General features: G+C 46.0%; 1 protein-coding gene across 5 annotated transcripts in view; it reads right to left on the reverse strand.

Moving 5' to 3' along the window:
• Positions 1-14,069, reverse strand: part of DRP2 (dystrophin related protein 2) — a 42,521-nt gene extending 28,452 nt beyond the window's left edge. For 2 of the 5 annotated variants that reach the window (XR_015798076.1, XM_088151614.1), the window contains exons 1-2: positions 13,629-14,069; positions 7,340-7,493 (exon numbers count right to left, since the gene is read on the reverse strand). Coding sequence is in view for 4 of the 5 variants with exons in the window: in XM_088151614.1 (XP_088007740.1) it covers positions 7,340-7,447 (108 nt within the window). In the remaining variant the exon portion in view is untranslated. The remainder of the gene's footprint in view (positions 1-7,339; positions 7,494-13,628) is intronic. The other 3 variants (XM_088151616.1, XM_088151615.1, XM_088151617.1) reach the window with 2 other exon arrangements.
• Positions 14,070-15,491: the final 1,422 nt, after the last annotated feature.

The raw sequence follows: 15,491 nt of genomic DNA on the forward strand, positions 1-15,491 counted from the left end.
TGTTCATCTGTTTTTTAAGTCAATAAAGTCCTTTAAGACCTTAACAGAACTCTTTTGTATATCCAATAAAAAAAAGTCATCCAAATCAATTTCCTGGTTCCATGCTTGCACATCTCTGTTAGGGATAAGTCATCCATCAGATCCATTTGTGTGTCCATATCTTTCCCCATATCCTCCTCACTGCTTATCACATTTAAGTTCCCCTTCAAAGTATTTTCAGAATTATCTACTGAAACTTGTTCTGTAACTTCATTACAATATCCTCTGTCCATCTTACCAAGAAATGTATCTATCTTATCAAGAAGTTTGGCAGACCAATATTCAAAAAATTCCTCTGTTATAAATTTCTGCTCCATTCTTTTCTTTATCCTCTAGTTCCCTCTAGTGTCCAACCTTCAAGGTCCCCTTATCATACTTCAGAGCCAAACTATTGCCATTTCTCATGGGAAAATTTATTCTAATTAATTCAAAGTACAAAGTACAAAATACAATTCCAAATCCCTCTGGACCCTTAATCCATTGTTAACTTTCTGAAATCCATATTCTAAGCACCCTTTTTCTGCATAATCCAAAAAAATCATATCTTTCCACAACTTTTAAAATCAAATCTACATCATCTTCCTCTAAAGAGAAGAGGACTCACCTGATGAAGACAGAAAAACCTTGCCGATCCAAAGGGTCTTAATCTCTCCCGTACAATAAAAAAAAATCCAAAAAGTGATTAAGAAATGAGGATCGATCAAGCTTAATGTCCATGAAAGGCTGCTTTATATGCGTGACCTTGATGAAGTCCCAACTCCCAGCCACTCAACTCATAAGCTGACCACAAAACGTCCGTTCCTGCGGTCTGCTCATGAGGATTGGCTGTATGGAATCACATGGATAATCTCAATGATCTCTCCTTCCTCCAGAGAGATTTCGCTGGCCTGGATCCAGCAGCTAGCTGTGATTCTCCTCGCAAACGCGGTCCCATGGTGCCCACAGGAAGTCTCAAAAAACGTGGATTCCTTTCTGCAGAGTGAGCAGTGCCAGGCCTCAGCATAAGCTCTACTCATCATCACCATCATCATCATCATCATCATCACTATCCCCATCACCATTTGCTGAAGAGACTGATTACCTATTGCCTCTTCTTCTCCTCTTTCTATTCAAGTTACAGCAGTGTTCCAGCATGGCTGGCTGGGGAATTCTGGGAGTTGAAGTCCACACATCTTAAAGTTGCGAAGGTTGAGGAACACTGAGTTACAGAATCAATGTCCTAACCATCAGGCTCCCCCTATGGAACTTGTGGACATCACTGTGTCTGTACTTGCCTTAATGCCTGCCAGATTCCTTGTCTTATCTGACTTTCTTGTTTGAAGCCCTTTTAATTAAAAATACATGGGAAGGTACTGTGCTGAGCACCCATCTAGGGAACTACACCGCCTAGCTGCCTTTGGCTGATCTCACAAAATGGAGCAGGGTTAGTGCTGGTTGGTCACTGGACAGAAGGTCATCCCAGGCCTGGAAGCTCAAGTAGGAAGTTTTAAAAACATCCCAGAAGAAGACACTGGGAAACTACTTCCATGTTCCATATTCCATTTTCCAAGGAAGCTATATAGATGCATCCATGAAGTCACCAGCAGTTGAGCTCAACCCAAGGGAGACTTTGCCTTTAGTTGAAGCTGCAGCCTACATTTTCTGTTCAGCTTACAGAAGTTTCTAAATTTCCTCAGACTTAGAGAACACATGCACACACACGCACATAAACAAATGCATTTCAAATTACTTGTTTTCTGTTATTGCTATTCTTTTTTGACCCAGGTTATGGTTTGCATTCTAAAGCGTTGGCCCTGATTGTCGCAAACCAAGATGTTCTGAATTGATTTTGCACAAACTCAATTTACTCAAAGTTTGCCATAATGTGTTGTAGGCATTTTAAGTTGGGGGAGGGGATCTCAGGAGGGTACTACACCATCTGTCCACCGCTGTGTTAGCTTCTTGCTCTGCATTTGATCACATTCACATTGGCTTACCCTCTCTGCAGGCTCCCTTGTGTCAGATCAATACGGAGCGAGTCTTGCAACATAAACACCAAACAACACCATTTCCCCGTTTCAGCTTTGTGCATTTTACAGCACAACTTCATTTTGGGTGCATGCATGCACTAAAGTGTCGGCTTTCTATTTCCAAACGATTGAGCAATCGCAAACCAAAGTGCACCAACCAGAGCAAATGACTTTTCCTTAAGCAGAGGAGTAAATTTCTTCTCTAACCAAAGAGATTTACAAGCAAATGGCACCTGAACAGATGCAATGTGTTTTTCATTTCATCTGGAAAGCTGCTTTCCCCAAACACTCCTTTTCAATTATCTTTTTTCAAAAGCAACCATCAGGCTACCGTTTCCACTGATGGTTTTCGTATGCTGGCCTTCCCCATCACCTGTTACTTGTATTTTTTATCTGCTGACAGAAATCAAAGAGGTCAGAGAAAAAATGGGGCTCCAAACTGTAGATAGCAACCTATATTTTTCATACACTATATGTTGGCTTCAAGGAAATACCTGATTTGGTTCCCGATGTGGGACAAGATGGGTCTCCTTAGTGCGAATCAGCGAAGTTTTCCTTTTTTGCTTGGCAATTAAACAGAAGTTTCACTACAAAGACATTATTCTGGCGGAGCAAATACTAGTGACACAGAAAATGGAATACTTTAGAACTGCCTTCTATCTGCAGTTCTTCGTTCCCAAGCGTTTCAGCATGGATACATTTAAGTATCATCAAGTTCTTCATGGAAGGTTTACTTCTGACAGCAGACTTATCAGTCCTAATATTCCACAGTCTGCAGGAATTGGATTCTTACAGAGCACAAACTAGGTTAGAAATCCGGTGGGGAGCAGGATGGAGGACTCCTCCAATAAGCTCTCCTGCCATAGATTGATTTATAAAAGTCTTGTCCAAAACAGAGCTTGTAACATTTCTACATTATCCCTCTATATGTGTCACAGGCAATGAGGGGAATTATATCATCAGGGAAGGAATTCTCGAGAGAAAGATGGAGATGAAGAATTGCACTCAGCAAATTAATAGTTACTAGCTGGAGACTTGAAATAGTTTTATGCAAACACCGATAGCTAGCTAGCTAGATGGTAGATAGATATACATGATAGATTGATAGATGATAGATGGTAGATAGATAGATAAATATGGCAAAAGGACTGGTCCAAAGTTTCTCCTTGCATCCCAAAAGTCTTTCCAGGGTGGTAGTGTCCTATTCTAATTTTGAAAAGCATTGCCCCATTTGGAACAGGTGAAAAGTTTCATTCTTGTTCCACTGAGTACACCTGAACATAGCCAGGGTAGCCTCCACCTGGCAGAGTTTGGAATGCTGTGCCAATTTCAAGCCAGGCTTTAATTCACAAGCTCCGCTCCCCACCCTACCCCACCCTAATATGCCACAACATCCAAAAACAATATAGATGTATGAAAAAAACAGAGAAAATACTGCCAGCTCAAGCTTAGAAAGATGCCCTTTATAAATCATTCACATCAAATCTGGTGCATCTTGCTGTTGTCACCTGGGCTTTTCCACGTGCTCAGGCAGGCTAGTCTACCAACTGTAGTTGCCCAAAGGCCAAGAGGGGAACCGTTCTCAGCATCCAGGTTGCCCCTGGGACAGCAGAAGCCACCTCAGGGCCAGCTGGAAGAGAACCTGTCTGGGCAGTAGACCCACCCAAGACATCCACCACTCACAGAGAAATGCCAGATGAGGTCCTGCTGCAATGGCTCGATGTAAAATGAGACCTTTCCCCCTCCTTCGCCTGAAATCAAATATTCGTGGGGGGGGAGGGAGGTTGTGCAGGGACCTGCTTTCCAGCTTCAGCCTCAATCGTTTGCTACAAGAGATGTCCATCTGGTTGATCCACTCACCCCTCTCTCATTCCCCCATCTGCAAACCAGATCTGTGTGCAAAGGCTTTATTTTTAGATCAAGGCAGGCATTCAGCCCCCGTGGACCATGGCTTACCTGTTCAGAAGCTGGTAAAGAGCTCCATTGGGAAGCCTAGCCTGGCTGTCACCTCCCTTCTTCCCCAAGCCACCCAAAAGTTGAGAAGAAGGGGGGGGCAGCGACAGAAAAGGGAGGGCAGGAGGGGCCAAAGACATTGCTTGCTGCCTTCCTGGTTGACCCCCTTGGAATCTGCAGGGGGTGGCAGAGTGGCAACCACCGTTCTCTGTGTGAATCACGGCTTTGTCTAGGTGGAATTCCAGCAACTTCCAGGCCGTTTTGACTCTTTGGGGGGCGGGGGGAGAGAATAAGAGAGAAAGTACAACTGCTTATGTGTGAGGAAGGCTAAACATTATGGGCAAGGCTTTTCTAACTCCCCCAAGCATGGACGTGTGACAGTCATGCTTGACTCGGTATTACTCAGACAAAAGGAAGCTCAGCTAAGCATTGGAATGGCCTTTTGGATCAGACCTTCTATGCATGGGGGTGGGGTGGGGAGGCAAGGTCCCTACTAGAAATGGGCTTGAAATAAAGATTCCACATAACACTTTATATAGCCCTGTAGCATCAGGAGGTGCCCATCAGTAAGGTCTAGGTAGAAATAAGTCCTCTACAGCAATGGCTGTAGGTCTCAGAGTCTGATGGGGGAAACCACAGATGTTCAGCTAGATGTTCATGGGAACCCCATGCAGCGGAAGCTTTCAACTGCACGGTAGAAGAGCCATTGTGTCATTTCAGCCTTCCCTTCTGCTCCCCAATATTCAAGGGAGTGATGGGGTGAAATCAGAAACTGGAATATTGAAGGCAGAACCCAAAGGATGGGATTCATCCATCTTTAGTCAGCTGCGCAAATCAGGGCCCATCGTCCACTGGCTCTTGCTCTGCAAAATGACCTTTCCAGCCAGCTATTAAGGTACACAAGCCCCTCCTTTTGCCCTGACTGCTGCCTCAGGCCAAGTCTCCGATTCCTGTGCTCTTGGAATCCATCACGCGGGCATGGGGGTCCTTTTGGGTCTCCACACGTTGCCAACTACATTGACCATCCTGTCTGGGCTACTGAGAATTGCAATTCTACAGTGTTGGGGGGGGGGGAAAGGAGGAAGCCACCGGCTCCCCACCTGTCACTGAGCCACACTTTTGAAGGGGTGGCGGCGGCATGTGGTTGAGGGAAAGGAGAGGCTGCTAGAATCAGGGGCAGCCATTGCTGGCATCTGGAACTCTTGGGGAGTCCCTGTTTTCCCTGGAGAAAACAGGACTTCCTGGCTCGCACCGCAGCCTTTGGCACCGAAGAAGAAAACATGCACTGTTTTTGCCAAGAGGATTCCATTCCCATCAGTAAGCGTCTCCCACAGATTTTTGTTTCAAATGGCATTTCCGTGCTCCAACCCACCTACAAGCATGTGATAAACAGTCCCTTCTCACTTCTGCTCCAACTCTGCCTGCTTCTTGTTCCATCAGCCAGCCTCCTGGACTTGAAGGGCTACCCACTGCCTCTGCCTCACTTTCTCTCGGTTCCTAAGGGCTACACCGCTCACTGTTGACAGCCTTCCTAGAAACCATCACGGAAGGTTTTGAGACACTTCTCCAAGCCTTGCATCTTCCAGATACCTTAGAAAGTATCACCCAGCCACCTTGGTCACTGAGGAAGGCTGGCCTAGAGAACAGAAGGCCAGCTAGGGCAGGAACGGGGCTGTTTGTGGTCCTCAAAAAGAGGAAAGGGGAAACTGAGGCAGGATCGTCTATGAAATGTTATTGTAAGGGAATGCCACCCTGAATCAGCATCCTTTTTGCTTCTCTCTCTGAAGGTGTGAGTTTTCTTTCTTCTGGTGGATAAAGAAATTAGGAGAGTGGCTTGGGGGAAAAAACAACGCCCCTTCTTAGCCCCAAGACTAGGGAAGTCCTGCTTTTCTTTTCATTAGAATTCCCAGAACTTGGCCCCAGCACTGAAGGGAAGGCTTAGATCAGAGGAAGGTCCCCACCCCGCCCTTCACGAGGTTCGTGAGGAGTGGCCAGGAAGTAGGCCTTCTTGTGGTGACCCCCAGTTTATGAAACACTCTCTCCCCAGAGATATGGATGGTCCGGCTCTAGAAGTATTTCAAAGTAGCATGGTTCCAGTGACCATTTGGCCCTTCGGTTAAGTGAATGGCACCTGCGATGTACTAATTTGTTTTATTGTTGATTTCTATTATCTATGTATGCTATTCATGGTTTTTGGGGGGGCTTAGTTGCACTCTACCTGCACTCTGTTCCAATTAGGGTGGGCTATAGAGGTAATGGGAAGAAGGAATAACCTTGAGGGACAGGAGGAAGAGCTACAACCAAGACAACAGTCAGATAAAAGAAATCTGAGTCCCAGCCAGAAATGTAATTTGAGAAAGTGCCTCAGACATGACCCTCCCTACTTCTCATGAAGATAAAGGGAGGGAGGGGGGAAGCACATTCAGACTTGAAAGATTTTCTTACTACAACCTTATAGTAAAAGTAGTATTAGCTTGCATGTCTTTGGTTTCCTAGTTTAGTCTACCTTGAAGGGCTGACATAAGAATTGTAAAAGCAACTAATAAATGAATAAACTAATCAGTAATAATGACCCACCAATGTCGAGCACATTTCAAGCTTCTTGCTATCTCACTAAGCTTTATAGCAGGCCTAGCAGCATTCTTGCAGATGAGGACTTGCACTGAAAGCCTCCCGTTACTGATTCTAATTAGTTAATTCAGCCCCACCAGCATGCACAGTCCCATAACTGAACAACAGAACTTTTTAACTAGTTATGAATGGTGCCCAGAGATCATGTCATCCAACCCACTGCTCAGTATCAGATTTCAGTACAGGATTTTATGTGTTATCTAGCCTTTGCTTATATGCCTTCTAAATGCCTAATACCAACTGGGGCAATTTTTAAATGCAAAATCCTTATACAGGGAGTCCCCGGTTAAGAACTCCGGGTTTAAAGACAACCCATAGTTAAGAACAGAGCCTACTGTAGCAAAATTCAAGTTAAATACACAATGATTCCAGTTAAATACACAATGGTTTGAGTTCATTACACAATACTACTTACATAGTATTATACGGTAATACCGTTCTGGCTTACGTACACATTCGACTTAAGAACAGATCTTGGGAACAGAACTCATTTTTAAACTGAGGACTGGTATGCAGGGACTTGAAGAGAATGAAAAAAAACCATTTTAGAGACATGTCCATAGTACAAGCCTGCTTCCATGGCTGCAATTAGGGATCATCTCCTTTATCAGATCCATGAAAGTGAGGTGCTAACCCTTGGAGTAACACCTTGCATAGGTAAGGCGAAGAAGAGAGCAGTTGGGTGGTACTGAAGGAGAACAGCTTACCTGAGACTGAGCGAAGGAGGTGCTGTTGCGACGGGACGCCCCTGTGGTGTGCCATTCACGACATCTGGGGAGGGTGAATGAGCATCCCTGCATGACCATTGGCTGCATTAGAACAGATGCTCATGAGGACCCACACTGGGTTGAGCAATGGAAACTGGAAAGGACACAGAGGAAGAAGGACAAAAGCGTTATTTGATCATTCCACAGGATCTAGAGCAGCGTTTCTCAACCTTGGCAACTTCAAGATGTGTGGACGTCAACTCCCAGAATTCCCCAGCCAGCATGGCTGGCTGGGGAATTCTGGGACTTGACATCCACACATCTTGAAGTTGCCAAGGTTGAGAAACATGGGGCTAGAGTGACATTTCCTTCCATCTTTTGGTGGACTTTGTTAGTGGATTTTCCTTAATGCCTGTGCCTTTTTCCCCCCTCCCTTAATCACCAATCAGCAGAAAGGATATGACTTGTTAGATGACATTAGAAGCCCCCTCCCTCTTGATCAAGGGTTCCAGGACTTCGTCCACTCATTCATTCACTTATTTATGCATGAAAAAGTTCCACAGCCTGGAAAAGTCTGAAGCGCTCTGGTCTAGACTTCAAAAGGGTAAGTTATGAAATCTATTAGATTTCCACATGTGTGTTTAGAAACTTCCCCTCAAATATTACGAAGCCAAATCACTTGCTCTTAAGGAGGGAATGGCTTAGAACGGGCACATATAGGGAGAAGAATCTCTCTGGGGTCGCCCCCCTCCTCCACCCCAGATGAAATAGGCGGCTTGTGGGCAGGCTGAAAAGAACAATAGAAGCCATTGGATGAAGAATGAGAAAAGAGTGGAAAGTTCTGAGACTCCAAAAGACACTAGGAAGCAACATCAGCATCAAGTGGGGCAATCTTTGGGTGCCTCTCTCTGGAGATCTGGTGTAGAGCAATGGGGGTTTTTTTTGGTGCCTTCAAGCCAGTGTTGACTCTTGGTGGCTGCCTGGACAAGTCCCTGTAGTTTCAGAGGTGGTTTGCCCTTGCCTCCTTCCTAGGGCTGAGCGAGATAGACTGGCCCAAGACCACCCACCTGGCTTCGTGCCCAAGGTGGGACTGGAACTCACGGTCTCCCAGTTTCTAGCCTGGTGCTTTAACCACTACCCCAACCTGGCTCAGAGCAATGATTTACTCCTTTGAAGAAACGTCATCTGCCATCTGGTGCTCGGATCTGTGAAAGCGTCTAGATATTATGCGGTGGTGGAAGAGTTTAGCGCTTCTTTCCAAGAGACCCCAAACTAGGTAAAAGCTGCTCCTGGAAGGGGTCACTGCTCGAGAAAGACCAATGTGGGGAACTGGGAGTGAGGTTGGCCATACCATTAACTGGATTGTGCAGTGATCCAGGTTTGAAGGGGAAAAGCAATTTGGAGCATGCACAGAAGCCCACCCAGCACATACTGGCACCTTCTTAAATCAAATGCATCCTTAAAGAGTTGCTGATCAATGCCACATCATCCCCCTCCCAAGTATTACAAATCACATTTTCCCTTTTGAGACCAGATGGCTGCATAGTCCTAACCATTAACAACATTCCACCTGCTGGCCAGTGATACTTCAAGGGCGGGGGGATTTATTCAGAGGGCCTTATGGTCATTCTTATATAGCATGCCCAAAGCATTTCAGGCATGAAAGCCTTTGGGGGATTTCAAAATATGCAAAAAGTAGAGACCTAAAATATGCTATTTAAAGAAACCTCAATAGCTGAAACACGGGGGTTAAAAATGAATTGTTGACAACGCTGTTGAATATATTTGTTTATTATTCTTATTATTAGATTAATCCAAATATGTCAGCCGGCTGGAGTCACCTTTGTGATCAAGGCAGCATAAAAGGTGATTAAGTAAATAAAAGCATCACAGAACGAAAGAATGAATTCCACTACATTTCACACTTTGAGAGTGAATGGCTCTGCTTACAAAACCTCTGCTATTTCAATTCCTACTAATCCTGCTACTATTATTCTGGTGGGGCTGACAGCATTTCCCTTCTAGGTACTGCAGCATAATCTGAGACCCATCTGTGTATAGCAGATCCTTTTTCAGTTTCAGTATTTTGCTTTTCCCATTGTTAGCACAACTGACAGAGAAAAAGAACAAGGCATTTTTTAGGCACTGTCAGGATTCGCTGTCAGTTCCTGCTGAAAAGAAAAGCTACGGAAGCTCTTCGCAGCAAAGGCTGGAAGGGAATATGTTAGGAACCTTTTTTAAAACTTCCTGTTTGAAAAATTGTTTTTATTACTACAATCATGAAATTTAAAAAAAAAAAAGGTCTAGATCAAATAATGGTAACACGGGAAGGAAAAAGAACTAAATATGTAATGGTGATTAAATGAACTAAACATAACAAAAACAAAAAAAACCCCATATAAATATATATATATATATATATATAGAGAGAGAGAGAGAGAGAGCGAGCTATGTGATATAAATTTAATTGTTAAACTTATCATTAAATATGGACTATATAGCAATCTGTTATGTCCTCATTTTTAGAGCACAAAGAATTAAAAAAACAACAATGGATAACAAACTTATACCTTGGATCCATTCCTTAAAATCAGAAGAATACCTTTCGCTCCAATTACATAAAATTATAACCTTTGCTGTAAAGATAAAACCAAAGCTCTTTGTAAGATAATAAATTCTATATTTTAAGAATATAATTCAATGTTATACTGAGATCCTAAACGTATTTCTCCACAAGATTATGTTAACGTATATATTAATTTGAAACCTAAACAAAGCTATAACAGAGCAAGACCAAATCATACGAGTTAAAGAACCTTCAGATTTCCTACCCTGCCAACAAAGAAAATTAGTCCATCCCTTTTAAAAGATTATTTGAGGGGTCTCATAAACCCCAAATAATATTTATAGATAATTTCATTTTTAAATCACGAGAAGTATATTTCATGTGTTTTAGTGCCTAGAGCTTGTTTAGGGACCATGGAGAACAGGTTTAATCCATGGGACACCATCTGTTTGGCTCTGGAGGCTCTCTGTCATAAAATGTTACAAGGAAATGTCTAACAATATAGAAACTCCTGGGCATTTAGAGAAGGAGCATTTGTAAACAGAAACCAAAACTGGAGGTTGTTTGTTAATTCAAAAGTGGACTGCACTGACATATAGGCTGGGTTTCATCATTCTATGGACTCTGAAGAAGCAGGGTGGGAAGAATATCGACACCTTTGAAAGTTGCTGTTGGAGAAGACTCCTGAGAATACCCTGAACAGCCAAGAAAATGAACTGATGGATCACTGAACAAATCAACCTAGAGTTCTCATTTGAGGCACAAATAACTAGGCTCAAATTATCCTACTTTGGGCACATTATGCAAAGACCTAGCTCTCTGGAAAAGGCTCTAATGCTGGGAAAGGTGGAAGGAAAGAGAAGAAGAGGACGACCAGCAGCAAGGTGGATGGACTCAGTTACAGTGGTGATGGGAGCACCGTTGGGAGACTTGAAAGACCAGGTTAGGGATAGGCTGTCTTGGAGAAAATCTATCTATGTGGTTGCTAGGAATCAAAAATGACTTGATGGCAGATAATCAATCAATCAATCAATCAATCAATCAATCAATCAATCAATCAATCATTATTCTAAACCATAATGTGATCTCTTTGCTTTTGGCTTCTTATATTGGGTAAATCCAGCCCTTGGTTTTTTGCTAGTTTTATTACTCAACTAGGTAATATCATCAGTGGCACTGATGTTACCTAGTTGGGTAATAAAGCGTCTGCAAGCAAACAAACCGAGCTCAAATTCCTACTGGAATTTCTAAGCCATGATAGTGACATAAAGTACTACATGAGACCAGCCATTGTAATGAATCTACCCACCCGAGTTAAAACCATCCAGCTTTTATCCAAAGGGAAAAGGAGTGATGTTTCAAAAAGGAACGTTTAGGAAATGATGACAAAACAGATTGATTTATAAACAAGAGATTCAGTTGAATCCCAAACACCTCTAGCTATAACAACCCAAAAGAACTGACAAATGGAAGGACTCCACTCTGCCTGTCACAGGCTGAGTTCACACAACTCGCTCACCTGTAATAACCCCAGTTTCCTCATTTAACTCAACCACCTTAGACCGCATGACTTACTACATATGAATAACATACTAGGCTGAAATGTGGTTGGTTAATTTGTGGTTTAGTTTGTGGTGAGAATAACGCCATGCCATCCAGGAGCTCCGACACCAATCTCACTTGGCAGCCTTGAGCTAGCTAAACAAAGATTCTGGGCTCCTGCCATAATACATCTGCACTACTTTTACTGGATTCTTTAAACTAAGATGTGGACTAACATGAAAAATTCCAGTGCTCTTAAACCACTAAGGCCCAATCTCACTAGCCAGACAGCGTTTCTTTCTCCTTTCTAGCAAACGCTTCCAATTGTTTCAAGATAATTTTCTTTAGCTACTGCACCTCCAGCAATTATAATTTCTGATTCAGTTTGATCCTCTGAATTAAAAAAAAAAAAAGCAATCAAAATATTGTATTGCTATTTGCTTGGATGTTCAGCACCACGATTGCGCTAGCTTGGATTGTTGGCATTAGCAAGCTTCTCTGGAATATTTTGAACACTAGTTGGTGCAATGGGGCAATCAATGTGTTCAATTCTTTGTGTACAGATACCAGAACCACTACCACAGAAATAAATATTCTATGTCAAAAGATTTCTCCTGCTATAAAAGGCAGTCCAAACCCTTCCTGTCAGTCATACTAGGGCTAAGATTCATACTTCACATTCAGCAATGATCTATACTGGTTTAGCAAATTCACCCAGGAATGATTTATTCAAGAAGCTATGTGAGGTTAAGTAAATAAAGTTTAGTGCAGGACTGGGCTAGGCAACATTGTTTTAGGCTGAGAATACCTCTTGACTTTGGAGTAGTGTGCTAAAGGGTCACACCAAAAATTGGTGCCAGAATAAAAAAGATTTGATTAACATTACTTTCAAACAAGATGGAACATACTTAACAATTGTTTCCCATCCTTTTAATAATTCTCCTCTTCTGTCACCTGAAACATTTTGATTTGGGGGGAACTTCCAGAGGGGCTTGGAGGATGCAGCCAGAACTTGGAGAGGTGTGTGCGACCCCAGGCTTCAGTCTACACAACTTAGTGCAATTTCAGTTTCTTAGACCAGCCTACTATTTGCATGTGCTGGGGGACCACTGTTACAAAATGGTGATGATGTCCTGTGTTGTATAAAATTATCCCCCCCAAATTAAAAATACAGGAGCACAGTTGACCCGGCATTAACATCATTGAAATGATTCGGAAGCTCCCGAAATAGAACCCCAATAAAGGTGCATTCATGCATCTCCTGGTTTTGCAGGCAACAAAAAGTAGCCGATTTCAAGCCCTATTTCCCTGGTTCCCTCTTGTTTTAATAACTCATCCCCAGGACTGCAGCACGGACTTGGGTCAAACCATCATTTTTCATTTTGAAGCAAAAGGGTCTGGCATGTGCAGTGGAAAGTGCACCTAGTTGGAAGTGCACTGTTGGGGTCGTGATTTCCCAGGCAAAGGATAAGCAGTCCTTTGCCAGCTTTCTCCCCAAATTCTTGCCACCCTGCCCTGAAATTTGGAATGCCTCCTCTTTTCCGACCGGGTTCCTGGGCTGGCTTGCCCCATCAGAGAGCAAGGGCATAGGAGCCTATAAAGTCATCCAGCTCAAGAGCTGCTCAGCACATCATTGGTTTCTGGCACCTTTTCAAGGCAGATGCGAATCTGGACCCCTTCCCTAAAAACCTAGACTATCCTGCTTGTCTCCCCCCACCCTGCTCTCCTAGAGCCGGGCATCCAAGCCTTTTTAGGGTGTTGTCTCGCGCTGCTTCCCCCATCGTAAGGGAGCAAAGTTCCGGCCTTCTTCCCACCCCCGTCTCGAGAGCATCACTGGTCACTATCGCCAGTTTTTCTCCCTGGGAAGAACCGGGGAGGGGGCTGCAGGGGAGGGGCAGGACGCGCGGGGACAGCGTTTTCGGGAGGGAGCCCTCGTCCGCCGCCGCTGCCCAATGCCGGGCGCCCTTTCTCGGGGGCGAAGGCTCGGCTTGGAAAACCAGCCGCGCAACGGCCGGGGAGGGGATCCCGAAACGAGGGAACGGGAAGGCGAGCCTGCCTTCTGCAGCGGCGAGGACGCCCCGAGGGAGGAGGCGGATGGCGGGGCGCGCGGAGGCTGCTCTCCCGAGGAGGAGGAGGATGCCGCCGCCGCCGCCTTCGCCAAGCCCCGGCCGGCCGGCCTACCTGGGGGGGTTTCCCGGCGGCGAGGGAGGACGCGGCCGCTGCTGCCGTTGCGCTTGCCCGGACCGGCGCTTCCTCCGGGGGCCGGAGCAGCGTCCAGAGGCTGGGCAGGCGATCGCATCGCCCGAGCCCGGGAAGGGCGAAGCGGCGATCCGGCGGGTCGCTGGACGCTGGCGGCGATGGCGGCCGCGAAAGCCAACGTGCCGCCCGTGGAGCCGGACCGCGAAGCGGCGGCGAGCGGGAGAAAGGAAAATGGCTCTTTCGCAGCGGCAGAGAGCGAGGCGCGCCCCGGCGCGGAGGAGGGACCGACCCCAGCGGCGAGGGGATCGCCCCCTGCCGCTGCGTGGCCTCGGGGCTCCTCTTCCCCGGCGCGGGCCGGCGGAGCTCCTCCGGGGCAGGGCGCCCAGCGGGCGCGATCGGGGCGTGCCGCTCCACGCGCCGCTCGCCCAGCCCGGGCTCTCTCCGGTGAGGGCGGGGCGGGGCGGGGGAAGGAAGAGCCCCGCCGGGGCCCTGCTCGGAGCAGACCGGCGGCGGATCCCGGGGCTCAGGAGCTCGGCGGGGGCGGGAGGTGGGACGGGCAACTTTCTGGGCACCCGGGTCGCTCCAGCAAGGCGCTGCTGGAAGAGTCTCCCCACCCGGGCGGATCATCGGGGGAGGATCCCTCCCGCTTGTGGGCTGTGGGGTGCGGAGCAGGCGGCCGGCCTCTCAGCGGTGGCCCCACCCCTTTGGAGCCGCCCCCCAGGTGCTGATGGCCTTCTTGCATCTCGCCCTAAAACACGTTCATTTGTGTCCCAGGTTCTCCTTCACTTCGAAATGCCGGAACTTCAACCCGAGCGTTCTGCCGCACCCAGAATCCGGGCTTCTCATGCGCACAGAAGACTGATTTCTTGGAGAGAAGGCTGGCTTCCAGCCCATGAGTTGGCACCTAAAGCCTGCCAGCTGTTACTGGATAGCAGCTGATCCCTTCCTATTGGCCAGGACAGGACTTCTTAGTTGGAGCGCAAACATTTGGACGGCTGCACATTTACTTGACCTGTTAGTTTTCTATACACAGGGTAACTTGTGCATGGAGAAACTTCAAAGGAAGAGGCGCATCCCAGAGCCAAGCTGACTCCCTCATCTGCTGTTTGTGAGAATAACCCACCTTTTGCTTTGACTACCAAGCAGGGTGAAAGCCAGGCTCTTTACAAGAATTGCTTCCAGAGCAGGGAGCGCAAATGGCCTAAAGAAAAAAGCAAACCACAAGATGTAAAAAGAAACGATACTGTAAGCCAAGCCAGACCCACAAGACAGCCTAGACTTGCTATCGAAGTCTGATTTGAGGGCAGAGAGAGGAGGAGGAAACTGTAGGCAATGGGTTTAAGCCATTTTCTTCTTCGGCTAGATATGAGAAATTAAAAGACCTCTGGAAGCCACCCACCATCAAGCTGTGCTTTAAACAGTTCAGTTCTCCAAATGGATCCAGCTGCACCTTTCCTAAATCAGAGATGCCTGATTTATTCATGGCATCAGGGATGCAGAGCACAAACACAAGTAGGCCAGCATGAGCACGGCTGGAATACGTAGCAAGCCATTTTGCCATTCCAAGAGTAAGGGAGAGAATCGTTAACGGCTTTAAATGACAAGGCTAAGACGACTGGGAAGGCCAGTCTAAGTGGCGGATGCTACGTTCCAAGAAGATAACACGATGTGCTTTCGCAGATGAAAAGGTTAACATTTCATGGTTTGTAGCTGCCTCTGGATAAACTACCCTCCAGCTGCAATGTACATGCCAAAAGAGCAAAAAGCTGTTTGACAATCTCAGACTAGTATATGATATACCCCTAGCGCTGCGTGTCTTCCACAAAGCACCTTCAGATGAAGTTT

Source organism: Python bivittatus, unplaced genomic scaffold, assembly GCF_059951505.1.
Source record: "Python bivittatus isolate LINGU-HERP-01145 unplaced genomic scaffold, Pbiv_v1 ctg000670_np1212, whole genome shotgun sequence".
Taxonomy (NCBI): Eukaryota; Metazoa; Chordata; class Lepidosauria; order Squamata; family Pythonidae; genus Python; species Python bivittatus.